Source organism: Podarcis raffonei, chromosome 11 (genome assembly GCF_027172205.1).
Source record: "Podarcis raffonei isolate rPodRaf1 chromosome 11, rPodRaf1.pri, whole genome shotgun sequence".
NCBI classification, from domain to species: domain Eukaryota; kingdom Metazoa; phylum Chordata; class Lepidosauria; order Squamata; family Lacertidae; genus Podarcis; species Podarcis raffonei.
In genome coordinates this window covers 59,746,044-59,773,314 of record NC_070612.1, presented here as the reverse complement: position 1 = coordinate 59,773,314, position 27,271 = coordinate 59,746,044, and the positions used below count along the sequence as shown (strand labels likewise).

The following is a 27,271-nucleotide window of genomic DNA, read 5'->3' as shown; positions in this document are numbered from 1 at the left end:
AAGGTCAACAGATACACTTGTGTAAAATAAATAAATAAGTCGTATCATATTACATGGAAAAACCCACATATGGAGGGCTGAAGAATTTGTGCTGAGACGTATAGCCTGAAATCATACAGCTGAGTCAGCCACACACATTCATAGCCATTAAATCAAACTGTCTACAAGCAGGAAACAGATCCTTTCTCTTCACAAATGCACTCCTCGTGTTGGAAATCATTACTGCGGTCAGGTGTCAAAGACATTTCTGGTGCCTGAATTCCAGCCGTCATCTGCGTTCAGGCCTGGTTGCTTCAGTGACACCAAACATACAGAAAACAATCCTCGCTGAAGCCACGGAGCTAAAATAACCTTAGCTCTCATTCAGAAACAACAGCCAACAAATCTGTCATTTTAGCCTGTCTCTTTGGAAGATGTGGGCCTCTGTTTTTAGGTAATGCTTGCTAATGATTTCTCCCACTTTCTCTCTCTATTTTTGGAAAATTCATATTTTTGAAAATTCACTGCTATTGGCACATGCATGTGTCTGCATGCGCACACATGCACACACCTATAATTTTGCTCCCTTCAGCAACTGGTATTCAGAGGCATTTGGAACATTTCTGCTCCATTTAGCTATTGAAAGGCTTGCCTTAGTATCTTGCTGGTTAAATGTGGCTTCTTTGCAGCGGAAGTGCTAGCTTTGCTGAATACATATATGCACGCTCTCCATAATGCACGCTCTATTTTTGTGAATGTCATCTAGATTCTTAACAACAACTGCATTAAACCAAGGCTACACGAGCACCAACTTGCAGCAATGCCTACTATTTCAAGAACATTTCCTGTGTATTAATGGTTGGGGGATGTCCATTGAAATATGTACTTTGCTCCCACTCTCCAGAATTAGAAGTGCACATCTTTGCATTTTAAAAGAGGCAAAGGCTATTCCTATTGCTGCAAGGCATCCCAAGGCATCTGTACAATTACTGTATTTTTTGCTCTATAAGACTCACCTTTTCCCTCCTAAAAAGTAAGGGGAAATGTGTGTGTGTCTTATGGAGCGAATGCAGGCTGTGCAGCTATCCCAGAAGCCAGAACAGCAAAGGCGATTGCTGCTTTCACTACGCAGCGATCCCACTTGCTGTTCTGGCTTCTGAGATTCAGAATATTTTTTTTCTTGTTTTCCTCCTCCAAAAACTAGGTGTGTCTTGTGGTCTGGTGCGTCTTATGGAGCGAAAAATACGGTAACTATCACCTACTGTTGCAGGACTGGGGCTAACCCACCATATAACTGAGAAGGGGGGGTGGTATTGCATATCTATACTATGGACCAGCAGCAAAGTCCCTGTCATCAGGACAGCAACCTTTGATAAGGAACATGAGATCACAGAGATCCAAGGTGATCCCAGCAGCTTCATGTGGACTGTATTAATAGTTCATGACTCACAGAATCCTCTTGGATAGAGCTTTCAAAAGCACCAAGCCCTTCACGAATCTAATGACTAAGGGAGAATATGCTGCCAATTTATTCATGGCAGTCTGCAGAAGTAGATATGGGAACATAGGAAGTTGCCTCCTACCAAGTCAAACCATTGGTCCAGCCAGCTCAGCAATGACTGGCAGCAGGTCTTCAGGGTTTCAGACAGGTTTCTCTCCCAGCCTTAGCAGGAGATGCTGGGGAATGGACCTGGGGGTCTTCTGCATGCAAGGCAGATGCTCTATCACTGAGTTATAGCCCTCCCCTCTGGACCAAACTGGAATAAGCGTGATAGCAAGGCCAGAATGCAGTATGTCGAAAATCCTGTACTACTCTTATTCCCCAAATGACCAGTGTTTAAACCCAAGGAGCGATCTTCAGAGAAAGGTTCAGGGTTCTGGAAAATGCCACTGTGAGTAATCCATAAACCCAGTCCCTGAATACATAATAATAATAATAATAATAATAATAATAATAATAATAATAATAATAATTGATTTATACCCCGCCCATCTGGCTGGACTTCCCCAGCCACTCTGGGTGGCTTCCAACAGAATATTAAAATGCAATAGTCCGTCAAACATTAAAAGCGTCCCTAAACAGGGCTGCCTTCAGATGTCTTCTAAAAGCCTGGTAGTTGTTTTTCTCTTTCACATCTGGTGGGAGGGTGTTCCACAGGGTGGGTGCCACTACCGAGAAGGCCCTCTGCCTGGTTCCCTGTAACTTGGCTTCTCGCAGTAAGGGAACCACCAGAAGGCCCTTGGCACTGGACCTCAGTGTCCAGGCAGAACAATGGGGGTGGAGATGCTCCTTCAAGTATACTGGACTGAGGCCGTTTAGGGCTTTAAATGTCAGCACCAACAGTTTGAATTGTGCTCGGAAAAGTGACCATGTTTCAATGAGGAAGACAGTGTACACTATGTCTGCCTGATTCTTCATCTATCACACAAACAAATGCATTTTTTAACCCAGTAGTCACACACACATATATACCTGCAATATATATACAGTAGTTATTTAGCCAGCCCTCCTCTAGCCACCAAATGCCCAAGACACCCCAAAGCATCACTCACCGAGACATCTGGGGGCACGAACACAGGAGGGAGAATCATGCGGTACGGAGAAGGAGCCAGATTCCCAAGCTGCCAGGCTTCCAGGGAGGAACACAGGGATGGGGTCATGCTGGACCAGGTGAGGACTGATGGCAGGGTCTTCCCCTGCCAGAGTATAAAAGGAGCAGCAGCAGTGAGAGCCAGATCCCAGCCGGAGAAGCTTCTCAGCCACCCGGCTAAAGAAGCTGAAGACTTTTTAAAGTTTAGGAAGGTCTAAGGAACCAGTAAAAGAAAAAAGCCAAGGCGGCTTTCAGGATAGGAATAATATCAGCTGCATGCTCTGAAGGAACACATTAAAAAGAAAACCTGAGCTTTCATTAAACTGTGCATTTCATGTAGGGACAAAGGTAGAAGATCAGGGAGAAAGGAGGGAGGACTGGAGATGGGGAAATTCAGTCACATACAGCCACATCATGAAAGCTGGAAATAGGGGATGTTGCCCAGGAATAACAAAATAATGGGAGAATTGTGAAGTTAGCACAATAATATCACCACCTACAGTATACCACCCTGTGAAACAAATAAGTTTAGATGTTGCAGCTCCCCATTAAAGCTGATGAGAAAGAGATCGAACAGCACGGTTCCACTCTGATGGTGCTTAGTTAAAATCAGTTCACATACAAAACTTCCTCCCCAACCATCTTCAGTAGCCTATGCAAACTCCTATTGCTGCTTCTATCACATGCTTACTAAAATAGCCCTAACTCTTTCTTCCTAACAAACTAATAGTGCCTTTCCTTTGATACTGCAAACAAAAGAACTTAAGAAGAGCCTGTTGAATCAGGCCAGTGGCACATCTAGCCAGCATCTGGTTTTCACAGGAGCAAACAATATGCCCATGGAAGCAGACAGGACCCCAACAGAAGAGCACTCTCCCCTTCTGCGGTTTCCAGCATCTCGTACTCAGAACTAGACAGCCTCCAAGAAAAGGAAGACACTCTTGTGCCACCTGATATTCTAATGGATTTTCCCAATTCCACCTGGGCATATTAGGTTTCTAAACAGAATCCCCTTGAAAGTACACAAAATCCAGGCTATTTGTGCCCATATGAGTAAATGTGGTTATACTGCACTCTCGCCATAAGGCTTTCCACAAGAAAAGCCAATGGGTTCACTGGACAATGGAAGTCTCAGATTCTGGGTTCAAATCCCAGTTCAGTCATGAGACTCAATGGGAAGCCTTGTACAATTTGTAATCCCTCAACCTAAGTGCTGCATCTATAGAATGAGGGTTCTACTTCACAAGATTATGATACAAATGAAGGAGTCCCAGTTCCTGCTCTTCATGTTAGGCCTGCAGCAGCCTCTAATATAAGCAAAAATAGCTGAAATGTTTCATTTTCAAAAACAGAATACTAATTTTATGTCAGGTTCCTATGGGAAGACCGGACAAATGCTAGAACATTCGCAGTGGCAAAGTTTTTATCGGTGGCTGCAAGAACCAATGATCCCTATATTCTGAACAAAATGCTTGTTCAACCTGGTGGTAGGCTGCATGAATTGTGTATTGCTTTGTAATGATTTATTGGGTCTCTGGACTGCAATAAAGATTGTTGTTGTTATTTTAAAAGTGGTGCTGCTGTTTCCTGTTACTCCAAATGAAAAGGATCGTTCAGTATTGGCATACATCTCTCAAAAGTTAAATTAGAATTCTATGCACAAAATCTGCTTGGTTTGGACTATTTTTTGTTTGCTGTGTGTGTGTGTGTGTGTGTGTGTGAGAGAGAGAGAGAGAGAGAGAGAGAGAGAGAGAGAGAGAGAACAAACAAACAAACAAACAAACAAACAAGAAGCTGCATCAGGAACAGACTTGCCTTCATCAGAGAGGACATCTTCCTGATCATTTGAGGCTGGAAGGAGAGGTTGCAAAGGCTCCATGTTAATTATGAGCTGTTTGTTCAAAGAGTGAGAGCTGCGACTCTGAGTAATGTTGGTTCTGAGAAGAAGCGGGAAATGAGACCTTATTCACCAATAAACACTTGCCAATAAATAAAACCCCAATATTTCAAAGCATATAACAAAAGGCATAGCAGGGCCAGTTGGTGCCAGTCTATTCTCTTCATAGTGTTTCTTTGTTCAGAAACACTTTAAGAGCATTTTGTAAAGGTCTACCTTTCCTTATTTTACACAGTCCCTAGAATATTATTGTGTGATATTTGGTCAGCAGGAAAATGAGGTATGTAAAATGTGAAATAATGAAAAGCAAGGAAATAGCAATTGGGGGGGGGGGAATTCAATGGTGAGCCCAGTCTTCACTGTATAGATTTTAGTGAGATCAAATATGCTCACCGTATTTTCACACCTTCCCAGCCCAGGCAGTAAAGAGGTTTATGTCTAGGTTCATTTCACCACCTTCTGGCCAATGCAGTGTTTATAGTGGCCAGTGATTGTGGCTCTGCTCAATTATTATTTTCTTGTTTGGCAAGCATTGGGATTTTCTAAGATTGTGGTTCCTTTGCAGGAATGGGCCAGAAAACAGAAAAAGAACCTTATAGTTGCTTTCTGCTTTCCTTGCATTTGAGCAACTTCCTACCCAATAAGTCAGCAAACTTGCGAGAAGCCAAGTTACAAGGAGCCAGGCAGAGGGCCTTCTCGGTAGTGGCACCCGCCCTGTGGAACACCCTCCCACCAGATGTCAAAGAGAAAAACAACTACCAGACTTGTAGAAGACATCTGAAGGCAGCCCTGTTTAGGGAAGCTTTTAATGTTTAATAGATTATTGTATTTTAATATTCTGTTGGAAGCCGCCCAGAGTGGCTGGGGAAACCCAGCCAGATGGGCGGGGTATTAATAATAATAATAATAATTTTATTTTTATTATTATTATTATTATTATTATTATTATTATTATTATTATTATTAAATACACAGTGTGTGACTTCTACTTCAGTTCTTTGGTCTCGAAGGTATAGGTGACATTGGCAATGCTGACATGAACTAGGATGATGACCAATTTGGCAGCCAAGAACAAAAGCTCCAAGGGCTTCTCTGGACATTCACAGCCATTTGTGCTAGCAGAATTCAGATGACAAAGTACCTGTTCACTTCCGGTGGCTCCCTCCGAATTTTAGAACTTGCTTCAACAACCTCTTTTGCAACTTTCCCACTATAACAAAACACAAAGTTTAACATATGGGCTATTTGAAAGATTAAGATGTTATGTGCAGTAGGGTAACTGAATACTTCAACCAATCAATATCTGTATTTAAAGGATATTAGCCTATATAACGCTGATCTATATTTAAAAATTAATTCAACTCATTTGAAAGAATTGCAGCTAAAATCCCAGCTTTATTTACCAGAAGAATATGGAAACTTCAGCCCTCCAAATGCTGTTGGACTCCCCACTTTGACCACCCCCAGTGAGAGTGGCCAGTGGTCAGGGAGTTGTTGACCAGGAAGATTTGGAAGACCACAGCTTACTGATTTCTGATTTACAACAGAGGTTCTATCTGTGGTTGGCTCCAATATGGCCCTTGCCTACCAAACACAACATGGCTTCATCTTCTCATAGACATTTCATATGAATAATTGGTGAAGGAATGTTTACTCAGAAGCAAGTCTCTCTGAGTCCAACAGAACTTACTCCCAAGTAAATGTGTGCAGAATTACAGTCTTGGTCTCCAAGTTCACTCCCCCCCCCCTTTCAATATTTATATCATTATTCAATCATCTCCATAAGGCAGTTTACAAAAAGGAATAAAGCAACTAAAATGTAAATACCCCCAAAGCATAGATCCTAAGGTAAGTTAGGGTAACTTACCCTAACTAAGGTAAGGAAGATCACAGAAGGAAAGTGTCAGGGAACTGCCATCAGCTCAGGGGCGAGAGGAGAAAAGGTGGACGGATTACAGAGAGCACCCAAAGATCGTGGGAAGCAGCACTTCCTCAGCGGAGGAAGAAAGCCCCGCCTCTAGTGGGGAGGAGATGCCGGGCTCGGAGGAGGCAAGGCGGTGCCAGGACACCTTGCCTGAGCAAAGCGGGGAGGAGAGAGGTCCCCCTTTACCCAAGCCTTCCTTGCGCAGTAGGCTTTCGCGCAGAGAGGGGAGGCGCAGACTGGGGGTGAAGAAACTACTCTGCTGGGGAAGATTTAAGGGCTGCCCACTCTCAGATTCTGCCAGTGAATGAGCAAGACCTAGAATAGAGGCGCTCTGCATTGTAAAGGCTTTTAGCACCAATAATAAAGCTTTAGAACAGACAAGTGAGACATCTTGCCTAATTGCTCTCAAGCAACCATCCCATACCCCTTACAGAAAGTTTCCCATCTTCTCACTGGCAGCTCCCATTGCCCCATCCCAGACATTGCTACAAGGATAATAAAACACTTACTTGTATCGAAATCTGCTGCCTTTAAAAAATATTTTGCTGCTTGACACTGTCTTGATTTGGCTTGATTTTGCATACCTTCAGGGGAGGAAAAGCAAAGCAGAGGCAGTTACATTTCCAGGAAGATGGGGGGGAAAGGGATGTGTTAATACACAAATGTTAGCACTATCACTTGCAAACTCCTTGCTATGTTGTTTCAATTTCCCGAGAGGTAAGGAAATCAAAGCAACCTTTACAGAGTACATGTGCTTTGAATGATGTTTAATAATCTGTTTCATTATAAACATGCAAGTTGTCCACCATTATTAGAGGGAGGGGTATATAAAAGCCAGCATGCAGACAGTCTAGTCCCAGTGCAATTCCTGTTCTGCCTTTCAAAATTGGGTTCAGTCCTCTGTCAACCAAATCCACTCCATGCACTCAAACATTCCAGTTTCAGAGTCATTACATGCATTTCCTAAGTGGAAGGTCTTTAGAAAGAACAGCCTTGTCTCTTGGTGGTTAATAGTGACTTCTTGCTCAGGTACGTTGCTCAGTTACTTCTTGCAAAGATACACATGCATTTACAGTCAGGACATATGTAATTCCATGTAGGTATGATGTCCGCAAGCCTGGGGAGCCCAGTGGGAGTTCCCGCGGGCTCCCAAGGCTTGCGGATAGCAGCCTCCCAACCCGACCTGGTTTGGAGGCTGGCGGTGGGGAAAGCAGCGCTTCTCCCCACCGCTAGCCCCACAAGCTTGGGGGACAGCAGCCGCCTTCCCGCTGTTCCCTGACCTGGTCTTTGGGGCTGGGGGTGGGAGAAAGCAGCGCTCCCCCCACCCCGCCAGCCCCAAAGAGCAGGTCGAAAGGAACCCAAAGCCTCCAGAGCCCAGCGGGTGAACGCACCTTGAACGCACAGAACGCACCTTGACTTAGAGGGGGAGAACAAGGGGGGGAATTTTTTTTTTCTGTTCTCCCCCTCCTATGGTCCGGTGCGTCCAATAGAGCGAAAAATAATAAGGAACTCAGGTTACACAAACCAGAAGGTATGGTTTGCATCCCAGAAACTTGAAATGGCCAGTGGCCCACTGGTTTCCCAGACTGCACCACATTTGAGGAGAAAACCATGTCTCTGCTTTGCTCATTTCAACTGCATGACTTACAACAGTATGTCTCATAACTGTCAGACTTCCTTGCACTGACTTCATTTATAGGCACAATGGAGCTTTAGGCAGAGACTGGTGGTGCTTTGAGGCAATGTACAAATGTCAAGCCTAGTATTTCTTGTATTTTGTGTAAATACTGTTTGGCCGTCTCCTGTCTCCAATGATTTCCTTGCTTTGATTATCTCCTTTTTACCCTTTGCCATGCTAATGTGTGCCATAAATTCCCCTTTTTCCCAGAGTTTCAGACACAGAACAGCACTGTGACAGCTCTGGGTGGCAAACGCTAAATTGTTGCATGTGTGAGGTGATCCTTTAAAAATATTGCTTTAAAAAAACACGAAAACTTATTCTGCTTTGTGTCTAAAGAATATGGACTGAATATACCTAATCAAACTTTAGGTTATTTGGAAGGAATTTCTTCACTTCCAACATCAAAGCCATCATATCAATTGATGTAGATATCACCTTAGGCTGGACCATCACTAAGCCGATGTGCAAAACAGTCAAAGTGCTTTTTTGCTATTATAGCATGGTCACTGAACATGAAAGGAATTTCTCACTCCTCTCTGCTCATCTACACATTCTGCATTATAACCTGGGATTACATAGATTTGCTTACTTGTAAAAAGCCTGGTTCTCCACTCCACACTTCCAGAGATGTTTGCAGGCTGCTGGTGTAGAGGTATGGAATGACAACATAGCCTTTTTCTATGTGTTCAAAGAAAAATTAAACAAAAGTAGATAAACAGTTGACTTCTTCAAGCTGGGGGAGGGCCTACAACTTAGAAAATTTGAAGTGTGGGCTCTCTGATCCACTAGGTCTCTCTCCCCACACCCAAGTCTCCAAATCTAAGAGTTCCATGATCTATACCACAGACTACTGATGCCTTTCCATCTTGCCTCCATGTTTACCCAACATGGAGCCTGGTTGCCTTCTGCTTTTTCTAGACCCCCTTCCTATCGCAGGTCTAGAGTGTATCTTGGTAAGCCCCTGGCCTCCTGCTGTGTCACTTTGTATAGATTTCCCAGTTGGGATTATTGAAAAACATAAAAAGTCCAGACACAGAAACTTTGAATCGGCTAATTTGTAATAGCGCTGACATGGTTTCATTTCTGAAGATTTGCTACTAAAAAGATTATTGTCCCAACTCTTCTTATATAAAGTGTAAGTTAAATAATGAATATGCATAAAATTAGTCAATAAAGAAGAATCCTTTGCAACAGGCTATATAGATTTCCTAAGTTTTTTTCAGTTACATTTTTCTCTGTCTAAAACTAGGCTACATTTTATAAGAGGAAATTCTATATTTAATTAAAAGCATAAGTTGACTGCTTCACATATGCAAGGTAAAAGCTTATTTTGTAAGATCAAGAACAAACATGCTTGCTATCCATTAGAAATGCACAAATGTTAAATTAAAATATTTTAGTATTCAGGGAACTTAAAATATTTTAGTATTCAGGGAACTTAAAATATTTTAGTATTCAGGGAACTTAAAATATCCAACCTCTTTCTGAATTCCAATCACATAGAAGGTCTTTCCTTCAAACTTTAATTTGCAGACATCACACCTATAAAAAGAAAGCACTTTAAATAAGGAAAATACATTACTTTTTTTTTTTTACAATTGGCAGTTTCATGAAACTATAAACATTCAGAATAAGCTGCGGTGAAATGAATTATTTTCAGTGCGAAGGGTAAGGACAGCTTATTAAAACCCATAGCATAAGACAAACTGAACAGTTCAATATATTTCTTAATGCTGTGCATTCAATAAATTGGATTGAAAATTTGAGAGTAGGGGCATTATTTTTAATTTTTGAATGGTTCCAAGGAGAATAATATCTATAGTGGCTTATATCTAACCCTGCACAGAGTTCTGCTTGCATAACTAAACTTCCCCATATGCCCCCAAAAGCTGCTCCAGGGGGGCCCTAAACCACCTAAAACAGATGTTTAAGGTGTGCAGTGGGCTGCAGGGAAGAGAAGGGGGCAATCTTCATTGTAGAAGCAGAACAGCAGCAGCACTGGCTACAACTCGAAAAGAAATAATACATGGGAGAAATGAAACCAAAAAAGAGCAACAGGGTTGGGGAACCTTTTAAAGGGACATATTCTGGGGGTGGTCAGTGCCAAAGGCAAAAGTGGGTGGAACAATAGATGTGGCTCTTAACCTTTGTACATTAGGCTAAAATCCAGCCATGCAAAAGTCAGAAGGTTCTACACACACGTGCACCGCTCTATCCTCCCTCCAGGCAAGGAAGAAGCATTGTCACAATCAAGCACTCTAGGAGGAAGAGCAGGGCGTTGCCGGTGGAGAGTTCCAAGGGCCTTATGAAGAGGCCTGGAGGGCCACATTTGGTCTCTTCTGGTTTTGAAGAGATTAATTTGGGGAACAGCAAAATATGTTAATAAGGTGCTCTTCCCACATCAGGATATTTGGAAAGGTAGATAGTTGGAAAACGAGAAGTAATGTATTATTTGGAAACAGATGATGCACAGACAGGTATAACACCCTTAAAACATTCAATTATAGATCTCTTGTATTGGTTAAAGCTTTATACTTAAAAATGGGTAGAAGAGCATGCCTGTGTTGGGTTTGGTATTTTCAGTCCAAATATGGACAAGTCATCAGAAATGTCATGGACTTACTAATAAGCCTGACCTGCTGAGTTCACTGAGACTTAATCACAGGTACAATGGAAGCCTCATTAGTTAATTAAGTTAATTAACTAATTAAGTTAATTAACTAATTAAGTTAATTAGTTAATCCAGATTTTATTTGCTGTATATCCACATTTCAGACAGAAGATTGAAATCAACCAGAGATAAAGGAAAGTTACAGAATTTGCACCTAATTAATAAATTACCCTGTTGCCCTTGTTTACAAACTTTCACGCAAATGCATTGTATTTATTTGTACAAATCACGAAGTCATAACTAAGTTATATATTTTTAATAGCACACTTCAGCTTTAATAGCTCATGCTTCAGGACCCTTAAATGCATGAAATAAAGTATTAAAATAATAATATTAATTTAAAAAAATTATTATTTATACCCTGCCCAAATTGGCTGAGTTTCCCCAGCCACCCTGGCTGGCCCACAGTACACATAAAAACATAGGCAATTAGTGCATTTTAACAAATAAGGTGTGGTACATTATATTTGAAACAGGGTGGAATCATTAGTGATGCAATCTAATCATTAGTGATGCAATCAAATGCTTGAATCGTATTCATCTCAATGAGGGTTCTATATACAGAGGTAGCACGTGTAATTGCAGGCAAGGATTGAATTTGGATCAAAGTTGTGTCTAACTGCAATATCGTTGCAAAACCCAGTCTGCAGTCATAAAAGTGAACCTGCCACCCTTTAGAGTTGCAGAGAGGGTGCAACCACACTGATGTTGTGTTGCATTTGTTGCTGGATTCATGCTGTAGATCTGTCATGGGGTGAGACTGGTGGAGTACTGTATATGTTATGATTTGGTTTGGCATTATTGGCAAGAATGTAGCTTTATATACACGCACACCAAAGAAGAAAAAGAAATATCAGGGAATGAACCAGGAGGCTAAGGAGCAATTGTGTAGGTTGTACAACTTGGATCTGATGCTACTTGCACTATCCCCTGGGTTGGACGCTGCACTGCTACAGGACTGTGTCCCCTACCCTGCCAGCTGAGAGGCAGAACGAGAATACCTCTCAGTTTTGTGGGAGTGGACTAGTTTTACTGACATTGTTGATGTGGAGAGTTTGATTATTATTGAGTTTTGGCCGCTTTATAATTGTTATTATGGCTGAAGTGTTATGTTGTTGTTGTTGTTGTTTAGTCGCTTAGTCGTGTCCGACTCTTTGTGACCCCATGGACCAGAGCACGCCAGGCACTCCTGTCTTCCACTGCCTCCCGCAGTTTGGTCAAACTCATGCTGGTAGCTTCGAGAACACTGTCCAACCATCTTGTCCTCTGTCGTCCCCTTCTCCTTGTGCCCTCCATCTTTCCCAACATCAGGGTCTTTTCCAGGGAGTCTTCTCTTCTCATGAGGTGGCCAAAGTCTTGGAGCCTCAGCTTCAGGATCTGTCCTTCCAATGTGTTATAAAACATTGAAATAAAGCCCTCGTAATGGTTGTGTATGTGGGTGAGAGTGTTTGATGAAAATGAGATGTTGTGACAGCCATGATGTGAGTAGGATGTTTTTGAAAGCTAGATTATACACATTTTCTCTTTTTTAGAATTTATATTATTGTTAAATATATGTTAGATCTATTGGCTTGGATTTTCTCTTTTCTTAAACAGTTGTGCATATATTTACTGCATACTTGTGCTACCAGGATGTATTTATTTTTTATGTAAACCACTTTGATTGTAAGTGGCCTATAAAGCATTCAAATAAATAAAAGGAAATCACTGAAATATTGTTCAGAATACAACTTCCATGTACTTCAGTCCTGTGCCGTGGCTACATTTGTACAGCAAGGTCACTTTCACAATCAGAAATGAAGACGAAGCCACTTCAGTGCTTTATCTGAGACTGGATTTGCCGGGGCAGTAAATTGGAATCAGCTTCAAAAGCTAGCATAATGTTACACTGAATCTAGTATGAGTCTTGGGCATCTCCTTCCCCTCTCTATGGGTAAGGAGTAATGCCTGATCCATATTTGAGTCACATTTTTAAAATAAAGGATTTCCTTGTTGTAGAGAACCCCATTCTTTCTGGCGATGAGTCTGGAAGTCAGGGAGAAATTATGTTTGTATATGTAGTACTACTTCTCAGTGTAAGAGATATGAAAGATCTCAAGACTTGTGCCATTACCTAAAAGTAATGCTTTAACAAAACCCGATTCTCACCCGATACATCAGGCATGTCCAACTCCCAAGAGACTGCGATCTAGTCCCACTATAAAAAAACTGGCAGTGATCTACACATTGGACTGACCAAAGTTGTTGACCTTTTTTGGAGGAGAATTCACCAAAGCTCTTGAGGTTTCTTTTTTTGGGGGGGGTGATCAATCAGGATCACGCGATCAACAAGGATCAAGCAGGGACGCCCCGCGATTGACCGGTAGATCGCGATTGACTGGTTTGACATGACTGCTATACATGCATGAAGTTTGGAGATGTAAGTGCTTCTCTGAATGTATGGAAAGTGTCCATTTCTTTTTGCTTAGCTCCCACAATGTGGATGATCTCCTTCTATCTCACCTGGCACTGAGTTTTGGGAAGGCTCTGGCAGGGTCCTAGAGAACTCCCACCTCCTTCTCAAAGCTGGGAAAGTGCTGACTAGGCTTTGGGAAGGAGGCCAGAGGACTCTAGCACCCAGTCAGGGCCCTCACACCTCCTTCCCAAAGCCTAGTCAGCACTTTCCTGGCTTTGGGAAGGTAGGATGAAAGTCAAATGTTGCCAAGAGCCGCCAAAAACTGGCTCTTGGGCTGCACGTTGGATCACCTTGATCCAGATTTTCCCCACCATCAGCTGTCTTGACTTCACAAGGGTGAATGGACATGGTGGTTGGTAGCAAGCTAAATCTAAATCTAAATCTAAATACAATATACTCACATAAAGAATACCTTAAGGTAAAGGTAAAGGGACCCCTGACCATTAAGTCCAGTTGTGGCCAACTCTGGGGTTGCAGCGCTCATCTCGCTTTATTGGCCAAGGGAGTTGGCATACAGCTTCCGGGTCATGTGGCCAGCATGACTAAGCCGCTTCTGGCAAACCAGAGCAGCGCATGGAAACGCCGTTTACCTTCCCGCTGGAGCAGTACCTATTTATCTACTTGCACTTTGATGTTCTTTCGAACTGCTAGGTTGGCAGGAGCAGGGACTGGGCAACGGGAGCTCACCCCGTTGCGGGGATTCGAACCGCTGACCTTCTGATCGGCAAGTCCTAGGCTCTCTGCTTTAGACCACAGCGTCCCAAAAATCTGGACTTTACTCATACATTAATCACAGTCTCTCAAACATCTAGATGAGGAAGTATGGCTTAGAAAACAGGATACATGGTCTCCAGGAAGGTTCAAGCACATCACCTTACTTTTTATCAATTCACCACTGGAAGTTTCTCTACCACACAATCCCTGGACCCCCATCAGCTAAACTGAAATGCATGTTTTAAATGTGGACTGATAATCCTGTTTCACTAAAAACACTTAACAATGAATATATATATGTCAAGACTTTCCAATGTAAGTTTTTGGAAGGGAAGAAATCTAGACATGTTATAACATTAAAAATCATATTCCGTTAACCATTTTTCAGCTCACCATTTTAGCAAATGTATCCTTTTATTTCCCTGGAAAACAACAAAACCTGTGGCTGTGAATCCTAAAAATGTTGTGGTCCCTGTTGAATCCTTGAAAGAAAGGGAAAAAAGATAAAACAAATTAGAAACTGTAGGGGGGGTGTTCAAACATGCAGAAAATTCAATATTTGGCTACATATATTTCCTCATATTGTAGAAGATCCTTTGAATTTGCTTTTAAGCTGGTGTTCCAGCTGTTTAAGAAAGCCAGCTTGTTGCATTTGCCAGAATATAATCAGGTTTAGTGGGCAGCGCAGAAGGTTTAACATAATGGTCATATATAATTGTTAACATAAAAATGTAATGTAAGTACATTTATATGATAGTCTCTCTTGCTAAGTTTTATAGTTTATACCAGTGCAAGACACCTTTTTAGCAATGGAGAGACACATAATAGTGAAGAATGTTTCAAATTTTACTGAGGCACTACACTATTATGCAAAAATAACAGAGTGATTTCTCCCCTCCATTCAAACCCAAGCATGGGTATAGCCAGAATTTATGTTGGGGGGGCAGGATATATGTTGGAGGTCAGAACTGAGCTATTGTATCTATGTTGTGATTTGTCAGTTAGTTTTTTTATTTCTTTACTTGATGGGGGTGCAGCTGCCCTGCTGCCCCCTCTTCACTGCGCCCATGACACCAAGGTAGTACTGTACTATATTCCTAATCAGCTCCACTTGGTCTATTCAGGAACCTATTTTTGAACCTTTCCTGTCATTTTCCATGTTGACATCCAGCTTACATCAGTTTGGACTCCAACTGAGGTGAGTTTTAGATGCACTGGGAGCTGCTATTAAGTGATGCATTCCTCACTTACCTGAGGGTCATCTCAGTTGTTGCATGCTGATGTCATTTCACTCAGTGCTGATCTGCTGATTCTGGCTTTTGAATGAGTGCTAGGTCTTCTTATTAGGTAAATAAGAAGGGACCCCTGATCATTAGTCGCAGATGACTCTGGGGTTGCGGTGCTCATCTCGCTTTACAGGCTGAGGGAGCCGGTGTACAGCTTCCAGGTCATGTGGCCAGCATGACTAAGCCACTTCTGGCAAACCAGAGCAGCGCACGGAAATGCCATTTACCTTCCCGCCAGAGTGATACCTATTTATCTACTTGCACTTTGACGTGCTTTCGAACTGCTAGGTTGGCAGGAGCAGGGACCGAGCAATGGGAGCTCACCCCGTCGCGGGGATTCGAACCGCCGACCTTCTGATTGGCAAGCTCTAGGCTCTGTGGTTTAACCCACAGTGCCACCCGCATCCCTGGTCTTCTTATTAGACCTACATCAATGTCACTAGTTTTCTTTGCTGAAATGGGCTCAGTACCAATTTTATAGTCTAGTTCGGAGGGCTACTCGCAAGAGGGCATTTGCAGGAGAGTAGAGGAGGGGTTATGCACATTGCTCCTACCCACAGATTTCCCCTGCAAATTTCTATCCAGCCCCCTAATTAGCATGGCAAAGGAAATGTCTATGTTGGCCATTAGACTGCAACTTGAAACACAATTTGCATATATATATAAACAAACAAACTAGCACTCTAACACTCAAACTGGCTTAGTAACATTGAAATTGATAGGACCAAACTGGCCTTTGTTGTCTGACGCCAAGTATGCATTTTTAATGCCTTCGTAAGGTTTGTCTTAAAAAGCAGTTTAGAATTATATGAAGCAAAACACAGTAAGATAAATGCTACAATTTCTTTCCCAGCCCTTCTGTCCGGTAGAAGACACCTTACAGTTACAATGAAAGATAAGTTTAAGTGTACTCTGTTATCATACTACAGAAAGAGAAAATACTTAATGTACTGCACTGCGCAATGTATTGAATACATTTGTTTGTTAAATTTGTATATTGCCCTTCATCTGAAGATCACAGGGTGGTTCACAACATAAAAACACACAATGAGAATACAAATTACATAACAACACCACCACCCAAAAGTAAACCAATGCCCTCCTCTCACAAATACATTTAAAAGGCAATACATGGCTCTTTATTTACTATTATAATGATAATCAGGCTCCCAATATATACTGCAAATTGTGCTTGACTGCACGTGGAGGTACTTACCACTGACCACTGGCATTTTTACTGTATATAGAGAGCTCCACCCATGGCAAAAAAATGTAAAGGTAAAGGACCCCTGACAGTTAAGTCCAGTCGCGAACGACTCTGGGGTTGCGGCGCTCATCTCACTTTACTGGTCGAGGGAGCCGGCGTTTGTCCGCAGACAGTTTTTCCGGACCATGTGGCCAGCATGACAAAGCCGCTTCTGCCGAAACCAGAGCAGCGCACACAAACGCTGTTTACCTTCCCGCCGGAGCGGCACCTATTTATTTACTTGCACTTTGACATGCTTTCAAACTGCTACATTGGCAGGAGCAGGGACTGAGCAATGGGAGCTCACCCCGTCGCGAGGATTCGAACCGCCAACCTTCTGATCGGCAAGCCCAAAGCTTAGTGTTTTACACCACAGCACCACCCACATCCCATAGTAGGGGACCCACCCATGGTCGGCCAGTACATATTTAATGGCATAGATAGGGGAGGGATTGAACAGGCACTAAATATGGAAAATGCTAATTGTGCTTAAAACAATAAAATAAATACATTACCTTGCAAGGGTGGGGATCAACACCATAGGTTTCTAAAGAATGTGCTTTCAATAATAAATTAAACTCAGCAACAGCTGGACTCTGACCCCTAAAAAAAAGCATAATGAAAACTTTTAAAAAATACAAAAAAATTCAGCCAAAGGTATCTATCATGAGAGGGGAAATAGGAGATCTTTCATATGATTCTGCTTGTACTCTCTCACAGCACCTAATCCCTTTGGATTAAGCCTAGATGCTCTTGACATATTCTCGGGACTCCAGTGAGCTGTGCAGTTAATCAGGGGCTATCAAGTATCTTTCAAATATTTGCTCTCTCCTGATGCACATGGGACAGTTGGAGCTTAGTGAGAAATAAGCTGCAGTCTTGGTTTCCAATGACCTATTTCCTAAATTCATTTTAAAGAAGCACTCCTATTAAGATGTATTTCTTTCCTGCTCTGGAAATAAACAAGCAAATAAACAAGGGTATTTTGGTCATGGCTGCCTCTCCAGGCCTAGACTTGAATCTGTCAGCATTCTTGTGGAACACTCCACTTTACGATGCGTGCATCCAATCACGAACATGACCCAAATGATAAACCATGTCATGCATACCTGCTGATCTGGCACAACGGTAGTGTGTTTTTCCAAACAGCAAGGATTGACATACATACGTCAGATAAATCTACTGCACAGAGTGTCTGCATAAATGCTTTGTGGTGGTGTGAATATTATCAAAAGCCTTTAGCATTAGCCATAATTAAGGCTATGCTGTGCAATAATCCATGCACAGAGAGCAGAGGCGTTTGTAACCTCCAGCCTCCTGACAAACCCACTGGGAAGGAATCACCTAATATGCCCCATCAGCGGATGTCCTGCACAAGGACTTCCCCCTGCCCCATCTTTTCCTCCCATGCCCTGAGTGTGTGGGGGTGGGGTGGGATCGTGGGGAGGGGATCATTCCACCTGGCAAGCTCCCCTCCACATGCCATGTGACCCAGCAGTGTGGCAAGATCATTAAAATTAACGGTAGGAATGAGTTTGATCCTGCAGAACTGGTTGGGCCCCCTCCTCTCCGGTTTCCTTTATTGTGCCACCTTCATTCTTTTGCCCTGGGGCAGGTGGAAGTGAATCTGTCAGGTGGAAGTTTTCTCCTTTATTTTGTTCTCAGTGACCGAATGGTCATCCTAATTGATTTGATCACTTCAGATGCTACTTCTCTGTGCACACTTGCACAGCCGTGCTTAATTTCAAAGTTATTTTCCGTTTTTCTCTTCTTCTCCCTGGGACAGGGTGACCTCTTTATGGATTTGCATTGCGGAATTTGTTGTTTAGTCGTTTAGTGGTGTCCGACTCTTTGTGACCCCCTGGACCAGAGCATGCCAGGCACTTCTGTCTTCCACTGCCTCCCGCAGTTTGGTCAGAGTCATGTTGGTAGCTTCGAGAACACTGTCCAACCATCTCATCCTCTGTCGTCCCCTTCTCCTTGTGCCCTCCATCTTTCCCAGCATCAGAGTCTTTTCCAGGGAGTCTTCTCTTCTCATGAGGTGGCCAAAGTATTGGAGCCTCAGCTTCAGGATCTGTCCTTCCAGTGAGCACTCAGGGCTGATTTCCTTGAGAATGGATAGGTTTGATCTTCTTGCAGTCCATGGGACTCTCAAGAGTCTCCTCCAGCACCATAATCCAAAAGCACCCATTCTTCGGCGATCAGCCTTCTTTATGGTCCAGCTCTCACTTCCATACACCACTACTGGGAAAACCAGAGCTTTAACTATACGGACCTTTGTTGGCAAGGTGATGTCTCTGCTTTGTGGAATAGGATATGGGAAAAAGCATTGGTCCTTCTCCTTCCATGCTAAACTATCCAAAGTAAGCAAAAAACTACTTTTTTCAGTGTGTGAGATATTCAACCCCATCCGCTTCCCACCTACAGTTTAACTAAATTGTAAATCAGAACAAAGGTAAGTCTTCCCAAAGTATGTACTGCAGACATCATGGATTTCTTTTGATGTTCCCAAGTGACACTGCTTTGTGCTGGAGTGGCCAGGTGCTGCTGGGTGCCAATTCCCATCAGCCTCAGTCGGCAGGCTCAACAGTCAGGGATGATGGGAGCTGTTGTCCACCAACATCTGGAGGGAACCATAAAGATCACTCCTGGCTTTGCAGAATGATTCACCAATATGCAGCATTTGTGCAGAGTTCTGCTGTAGAGCAACTGCAGGCAGATGGGCCCAGATTTACAAAGCACGGATCCACATGGATCCTCAGGATTTTTGCATTGGGTCACCTCAAATTCACCATCAGATCACATTGTATTTCCATGGCTACAGCCTGCACCAAAAAAACCACACACCCACTGTTTCGTGGGGCCGCAATGGTGCAAAAAATGTGGTTACAAGCACAGATCCACATGGATCCTCAGGATTTTTGCATTGGGTCACCCCAAATTCACCATCAGATTACATGTCTGTGGCCACAGCATGAACCACAAAAAAAATCATAATCCACTGTTTCGTTCAGAATATTTTTTTTCTTGTTTTCCTCCTCTAAAAACTTGGTACGTCTTATGGAATGAAAAATATGGCAATTGCAGGATCTGCAACTGAGAAAAAAATTGCGCCCCCAAACTAAGAAATGTCCTCTGAACCTCTAGAGAGTCACTGCCAGTCAGAATGATCTGTATGTTTTAATAGAACGTATTTATATATTATTAATGTTAAACTGTTTTTAATAATAGTTTTTTCTATGTTTGTAGCTGCTTCTCTTTTATCTGTAAGCCCCTGTCAGGGGAAAAGGGTGGGATATAAATACTACTACTAGACTAGTTGAGCCAATGGTCTAACTCAATATTAAGTAGCAGCCAAATATAGAATAATCAGTTTAACAGTAGTAGATAGAATTTATGTTATGCATTTGCACTGTTTTAAAGTAGTAATGCCTCCCAGATTTGGAAATGGAATGGGCAGAAAGCCAAGAAAATGAAAATATATTAGTAATTATCAGTTTTGGATTTAGAACAACTAAAACATTTTAACCAAGGCAAACTGTAAAGAAATTGGCCACTTCACAAGCAATGTCACATGTTCATGTCACAAATGAGAAAAGGAGTGAGGACAGTAATAGACAAAGAAATTAAATACAGGAAGGAGTCATTTCTGAAATTCTTAAGAGAGAAAAATACAAATCTGCTTTTATACCAGGGAGGGCTGCACTAACAATGTGGATGAAAGAGAAGAAAAATAAATCTGCAAAATCCACTGACTCTCAAGACAAAAAACCCCCACACCCCACCCAATCAAAAAAATGCAGTAAAACATAAAACTGAATGCGGGTGGGGAAAGAATTCTGATGCTGGTTTACAACACTCAGTGCTTTTTTCTGGGGGTACTCCAGGGCAGCACGTTAAATTGGGCTATTAGATTGTAGTCTTGTCAAACTAAGCAAAACAAAAACCAACAAAAGCACCTAGTAGACTAATTGATTTTCATCTAATAGCCCAATTGAACAAGCTACCTCATTACAGCACTGACTTATGGGATCAGTCATGCAGATGCCTGTCCTGGTGTCTGTGGGGGGGGGGGTTAATTTACTCACATGCGCAGAACCTAAATCCCCTCAGATGAAAATAGGGGCGTTTCTCACTCCCCACCCAACTGACCCTCCTAGACCTCCTCAAGGTTAGACATGGGTGCACAAAGCATTTTAATTTTTTTTTTACAAGACTGCTTGCTCTCTGCTCTGCTCTCGCTTTCTTCGCATCCAGGGTGGCCCTGCTCTCTGCCTGCACCTCTGAGTTGGTGCGTCCCACAAGGCTGGGCTCAGCAGCCTCTCCTCCACCTGCTCCATGCAGCCGCTATGAGTTGTCCAAGCTCGGTGGCGGTGGCACTGGCAGGGAGAAATGGGCACATTCTAGGATCAAATCAGAAGCTGGGATGGGTTTCATAATTCCAAGACTGTCCCCGTAAAAGAGGGACCCTTGGAGGGTATTTCATGGATATTGCGGCAATAGAACACTTTTCCTGCTCTCTTTGAAGTATCATTGCACAATACTACAGTGAACTTTGGGTGACCCAATGGCGATCACACAGGGTCCCCGGACGTTTCACCGTCTATTGATCCCTGTGCCACCACTTTATTTCTCGCTGCCACCACCCAGGCCCTACCTGATACAATACTGGGTCCAATCAGGGTTAAACTGGAACATAAAGTTCTGTTTATTTATTGCAGTTTAACAAGCGTATGGTTTCATAAACGGTATCGGTCCATTACAATCATGGGGTGCCTATCCAGACCTATAACTTCTGCTACCGGCTCCCACTCACTAAACCACCTCTCAGATATTTACTTGTCTTCCTAGCTCCTAACTGTTCCTAACTCAACTTATTTCGCTACACTAACTCAACCTGCCCACAGACTCTATCCCAATTCACTCCCACTCCAACCAACCACCCAACTCCCAACGAACTCTTCCTCTCCACCCCTCCCAGAGCTGGTTTTATAGTCCCTCTGACTCCACCCCCCTGGGTTCCGATTGGGTAACCTGTTTAACTATTTCACCTCCAGCACTACCATATGTTAACGTCACAGACCCCTTCAAGACAGCTCAACATCTAAAGGTAGTTTTAAAGGCCCAAAGATGGAAACAGCTAAACAGCCTTGCACTATTGTTGCTGGAAGCAAAGGAATTTGCAGGTAAGTCTGGAAGAGCAGAATGCCTTTGCCCACTTAATAAATAATAATAATAATAATAATGATAATAATAATAATAAATTTTAATTTATACCCCGCCCTCCCCAGCCAGGGCCGGGCTCAGGGAGGCTAACACTGAATATAAATTACAATAAAATGTAATAGGAAAAAAGAAAAAAGAAAAAAAAACAGTAAATTAAAATACGGCTTAAAATGCAGCTTAAAATGCAGCCTCATTTTCGTAGTAGCCCATAAATCAAGACCATAAAGGGAGGAAACATCAGATATTCACCCAAGCCAGCTATCCATGCTGGTCCTACATGGGCCAGCAAAAAAGACAAGGGAAAATTTATATACCAAGTCCCATATAAGGGGTCAGAGTGAGTCCAAGCCGAAGGCCAGGTGGAACAGCTTCATCTTGCAGGTCCTGCGGAAAGACGTCAAATCCCACAGGGCCCTAGTCTCTTGGGACAGAGCGTTCCACCAAGTTGGGGACAGTGCTGAAAAGGCCCTGGCCCTAGTTGAGACCAAGCTAACCTTCTTGAGGCTTGGGACCTCCAAAGTGTTGTTATTTATGGATCTTAAGGTCTTCTGCAGGGCATACCAGGAGAGGCGGTCCCATAGGTCCTTGCAGGGCTTAAGGCATAATTTTACTTATTACAGTGTCAAGTAGTTATGGCACTGGAACATCTATTGCCTGTGCATCTCCTTTGTACCAGCTTGATGCCAGCAGCATGATTTGCCATCAGCATACGGGCTACCTGTGTTTTGGGAGCCAACTTGTGTAGCAAGCAAGAGCAACATGCCACAGTAGGTGATGGAACTACTATAAGAAGGTGCCACCACTGAGACACACAAACAGCCATGAGGAATATGCCCCAGCCCCTCATTTCTAGGGGAATATCCCTAGGAAACCATTCAAGTAACGTGAAAAGGACATAAAGTTATTATCCTGTCAGTGTGAGTCATTGTTAAGCCAGACCTTGATTCAAATGATTTCAAATTAATACAATGAAAAGGCCATGGGAGGGTCTAAGCAATTCAGTCCAAAGCTAGATTTAATATCATGCTTGCTTATAGCTCCACTGAGGGGCCAGCGGCTGAGCAATGATCTTAAGTGTGTCATAATAGTGTGAGAGGGGAAATTCTGTACAGTCTTTGCTGACGGGCTTGGAATCTGGGACAGCTGCTGGTCTCACACTTGAAGTAAAAACAAATGTAGAAGTTGCAAGGATGAAAGCAAAAGAGCTGCAATCAAAACCGGGTAAGTGGAATTTAGAGGAGCAGTTGTAGCTACTATGGACTGCTTAAATAGCACACCATCCCAATAGGTACTCTTCACATTAAGTACATCTTGCTGAGAGTATGAACTTTGCAGAGATCTTTTTCGAGAAGGATAAGCAGAATTTCAACAAGCTGAAATTACAGAACCTCCACGTTGATCAGTAAAAAAGAAACACCATTTTACAATCTGTACAGCAAGCTACTACAGAAGAGGTAAAGGTAAAAGGTACCCCTGCCCGTACGGGCCAGTCGTGACCGACTCTGGGGTTGCACGCCCATCTTGCTTAAGAGGCCGGGGGCCAGCGCTGTCTGGAGACACTTCCGGGTCACGTGGCCAGCGTCACTAAGCTGCAACTGGCGAGCCAGCACCAGAGCAGCACACGGAAACACCGTATACCTTCCTGCTATAAAGCGGTACCTATTTATCTACTTGCACTTAGGGGTGCTTTCGAACTGCTAGGTGGGCAGGAGCTGGGACCGAACGACGGGAGCTCACCCCGCCGCGGGGATTCGAAGCACCGACCATGCGATCGGCAAGTCCTAGGCGCTGAGATTTTACCCACAGCGCCACCCGCGTCCCCTACAGAAGAGGTAGGAGGACTAATTTCTCACAACCAGAGTTACAAATAGGGTCATTATATGTAGAAAGAGACATTCTAGACTTAACACTGCTATTTTTCAAATGGCATTTGTAAATTTATCAGACCTTAAAACAGAGAATACAGCAGGATTCTAAACAACTTAGGAACAAAAATCCTTTTCAGATTTATTGACACCTTCAAATTTAACACCCTCCTTCACATCTCCTCAGCAGGAAAGAGACATTATAAACCAATAGCTGGATCGCAGATCTAGAAAGAAGGTCCACATTATTTAAAATGTGCGCCTTTAATACTGAATGGCTCTAATGTTCCAATGTGTATCCAGAAAATAAAATCAGGATTTTCAAAGCACTTACTGTACACTTGGTGACTAGTAGCCAAGTGTGTGAGCTGACTATACTGAAAAGCATTGCGTGAAGCGAACTTGAAGTTCTGTCTGAAGTTAGATATGTGATGGCCCATGTACACATTGCTGCTACCAGTACAACTGTAAGGATTTCTATCTGTCTCTTCTTACGAGTCAGACAACGCTCTGTGAAGAATCCCAGAAGAGGCTGAAACCATGCCAAGCAATAGTAGATAAATGTGTTAGTCTTCCATATGACTCCTATTTTTGTTGAACAGGCAGTGATGGACTAGGACAGGGAAGGCCTTCCCTCACTCAGCCAGATGCCTTTGAATCGCTCACTCTTTCTCAGTGTAACCAATTTCATAGGGCTTCTGTAGGGTTAAAATGGGAGGGAAGAATGGGTTGTACCTCAAGATTGCCTAAGTTAGAATTTTCTCCTCTCATCCCCCTGGTAACACAGCCCAGCAATGACCCCAGATCCTCTGGAAAGTATTGAAAGGAAGCTGCTGGGGTGAGAAAAGGAAACACTGTTGTAGGATCGAACCCCCTATGTCTGCCTTGAGCTTCTTGGAGGTAAAAATGAATGAAATATATATGAAGTTCCATCCCTATGAGCAAAACTACATTAGACCAGCATTTAGCCACTATGGTATGTATGTATGTATGTATGTATGTATGTATGTATGTATGTATGCATTAAAAACAAAAATAACAAGCTTCCTAAAATTGTTGTTGAATAAATGTGAATTATACTTTCTTTCTGATAAAAGTGTAAGGTGGTGCATTTAAAACAACGACAAGAAGCACCTCTAGAAAGTACAGCTAGAAATCTGACATCTACTTCAGACAGAACAGCCTTCAGACACCAATTCTGTTTGCTTTTCACAAAGATTATTCTCCACATTTTGATAGATCTTCATGAGGAAGAAAACGGCAAATGTTCTTACACCTGAAAAAGATGCTTCTTCCCCACTTTGGCACCTGTCACTGTGAGTCACCATTTCCCTAGCAGCTCATGCATGTGATTCGGAGTTTGTTCACTGATAATTTGTTTTGCTCTGTTGTATCCATGGGCCCCATGACAAATTGTTACCCTGATGCTGCCACAGGAAGTTTCTACAGTATGTTCAATTAGCAGACAGAAATTTAGTACCACCAGAATTAAATACTACATTATATTATATCATTCTACTGAGCCTTAATTTACAGCACTCAGCTATTTATTTCAACATCTGGTTACTGATTTGCTCTTTTCACCTTGTCACAGATATGGCATACTTCTTAAGGCAACATGAAAACTAGTAATGCTGAATATCTGCTTAAAACTTCCCTCATCACACAGAAATTTAGCACCTGATAGTTTCTAAGTCAATCGGGGTAACATCCTCTTTGTTCCCTATGGTGGACAAACTGATGAAAAGCTTACAAGGCCTAATTAATTACAATCCTCTAAAGTTACCATGCCTTCTACCAGCACCTTCTTAGGAGATTCAGTTGCAGTCAGGCTCAGAGATCAGCATTTCCATAAAACTCAGCCATTGCAATGATGGTAAAGGTAAAGGACCCCTGACAGTTAAGTCCAGTCGCGAACGACTCTGGGGTTGCGGCACTCATCTCGCTTTACTGGCTGAGGGAGCTGACGTTTTGTTCACAGATAGTTTTTCCGGGTCATGTGGCCAGCATGACTGAGCCCCTTCTGGCGAACCAGAGCAGCACATGGAAACACTGTTTACCTTCCTGCTGGAGTGGTACCTATTTATCTACTTGCACTTTGACGTGCTTTCGAACTGCAAGTTTGGCAGGAGTTGGGACTGAGCAATGGGAGCTCACCCCGTCGCGGGGACTCGAACCGCCGACCTTCTAATCGGCAAGCCCTAGGCTCAGTGGTTTACACCACAGCGCCACCTGCATCCCTTGCAATGATGGTATTCAGGGTTAATTATTTTTAAAATGCATTGAGTACAGTATCATCACTGAATTGTTAGAATGCTGCCATAAGCAAGCACTGAAAATGTGCATAAGACAATTTTTACTCATTCATTAGCCCCCTGAAACATGTTACCAGCACTTTTTCAAAGCATGTTAAGAGTAATTAATATACAGTACATGAAAGGAAAGGAAATATCTGTGTGATATTTCTAATTTGTGATAGGGATTTTGAACAGAGAGAAAGATAGCATGGCAGTATTTACTAATGTGTATTAACTAATGTGGAATAAAAGAGTGAGATCTTGCAAATGTTCTCAGAGATACTTTATGCTTATTTAATATGGCACAGTGTGCTATATGAACAAACAAAAATCACCAGCAGTGAAATAACATCTGAAAAATGTTTGGAGCTGGCAAGACCCCATGACAGTCTTTCAAAACTCATAGAGGATAGAGGATGGAAGCAATATTTTATCTGCCAGTAATGAGTATGTGGCAATATTACAAATATTACAAATAAATGTTTTTGAGTATGTGGCAATATTACAAATATTACAAATAAATGTTTTTGAACATTTAATTCAGGCTTTCAAGTGTAGAATATGTGACAGTTATACTAAGCACCAATGGATCCCCTGCCGAACTAGAATTAAACATCCTGCATTAAGTAAAAATGTTTCTATGCCCCTTCTAGCAATCACAGGATTTAACTTTGGACTACCTGCAGTCTGATGTGACTTGACTTGCTGTTTTGTGCAGCTTGTTTTCATTTTCATTTACTATTTCCTGAAATATATGCTTATCTATAGCACTACACAGATTGTCTTGCTTTCATCTGCCTATCAGTCAGTCTTGCAATGAGACAGATATCAGCTTCCATTCCAGGGGTAGCGTCAGCTTTGAGGACGGGTGCATAAGTAATTTCGTTTTCCCTGAGAGGGGGCAATGACAATAAAGATATTGTTGTTGTTGTTGTTGTTGTTGTTGTTGTTGTTGTTGTTGTTGTTGTTGTTTTCAACAGGACTATGACGCAGAGGGAAAGCGTTACCCCTCCCTGCATAGCACAATCCTGATCCTAATTCCCAACCCCAAACAGGCAGCTGTTTTTTAAAAAATAAAAACACGTTGTTGTTGTTGTTGTTGTTGTTGTTGTTGTTGTTTAGTCGTTTAGTTGTGTCCGACTCTTCGTGACCCTATGAACCAGAGCACGCCAGGCACTTCTGTCTTCCACTGCCTCCCACAGTTTGGTCGAACTCATGCTGGTAGCTTCGAGAACACTGTCCAACCATCTCGTCCTCTGTCGTCCCCTTCTCCTTGTGCCCTCCATCTTTCCCAACATCAGGGTCTTTTCCAGGGAGTCTTCTCTTCTCATGAGGTGGCCAAAGTATTGAAGCCTCAGCTTCAGGATCTGTCCTTCCAGTGAGCACTCAGGGCTGATTTCCTTCAGAATGGATAGGTTTAATCTTCTTGCAGTCCATGG

General features: G+C 42.6%; 1 protein-coding gene across 3 annotated transcripts in view; it reads right to left on the bottom strand.

The window, feature by feature from the left end:
- FRMD3 (FERM domain containing 3) overlaps positions 1 to 27,271 on the bottom strand; it is a 124,245-nt gene that overhangs the window by 12,490 nt on the left and 84,484 nt on the right. For 2 of the 3 annotated variants that reach the window (XM_053407818.1, XM_053407819.1), the window contains 8 exons: positions 16,960 to 17,047; positions 14,306 to 14,394; positions 9,551 to 9,614; positions 8,662 to 8,750; positions 6,901 to 6,975; positions 5,609 to 5,677; positions 4,386 to 4,507; positions 2,533 to 2,676 (listed from right to left, as the gene is read on the bottom strand). In XM_053407818.1, the coding sequence (XP_053263793.1) occupies positions 2,533 to 2,676; positions 4,386 to 4,507; positions 5,609 to 5,677; positions 6,901 to 6,975; positions 8,662 to 8,750; positions 9,551 to 9,614; positions 14,306 to 14,394; positions 16,960 to 17,047 (740 nt within the window). The remainder of the gene's footprint in view (positions 1 to 2,532; positions 2,677 to 4,385; positions 4,508 to 5,608; positions 5,678 to 6,900; positions 6,976 to 8,661; positions 8,751 to 9,550; positions 9,615 to 14,305; positions 14,395 to 16,959; positions 17,048 to 27,271) is intronic. The other variant, XM_053407820.1, reaches the window with a different exon arrangement.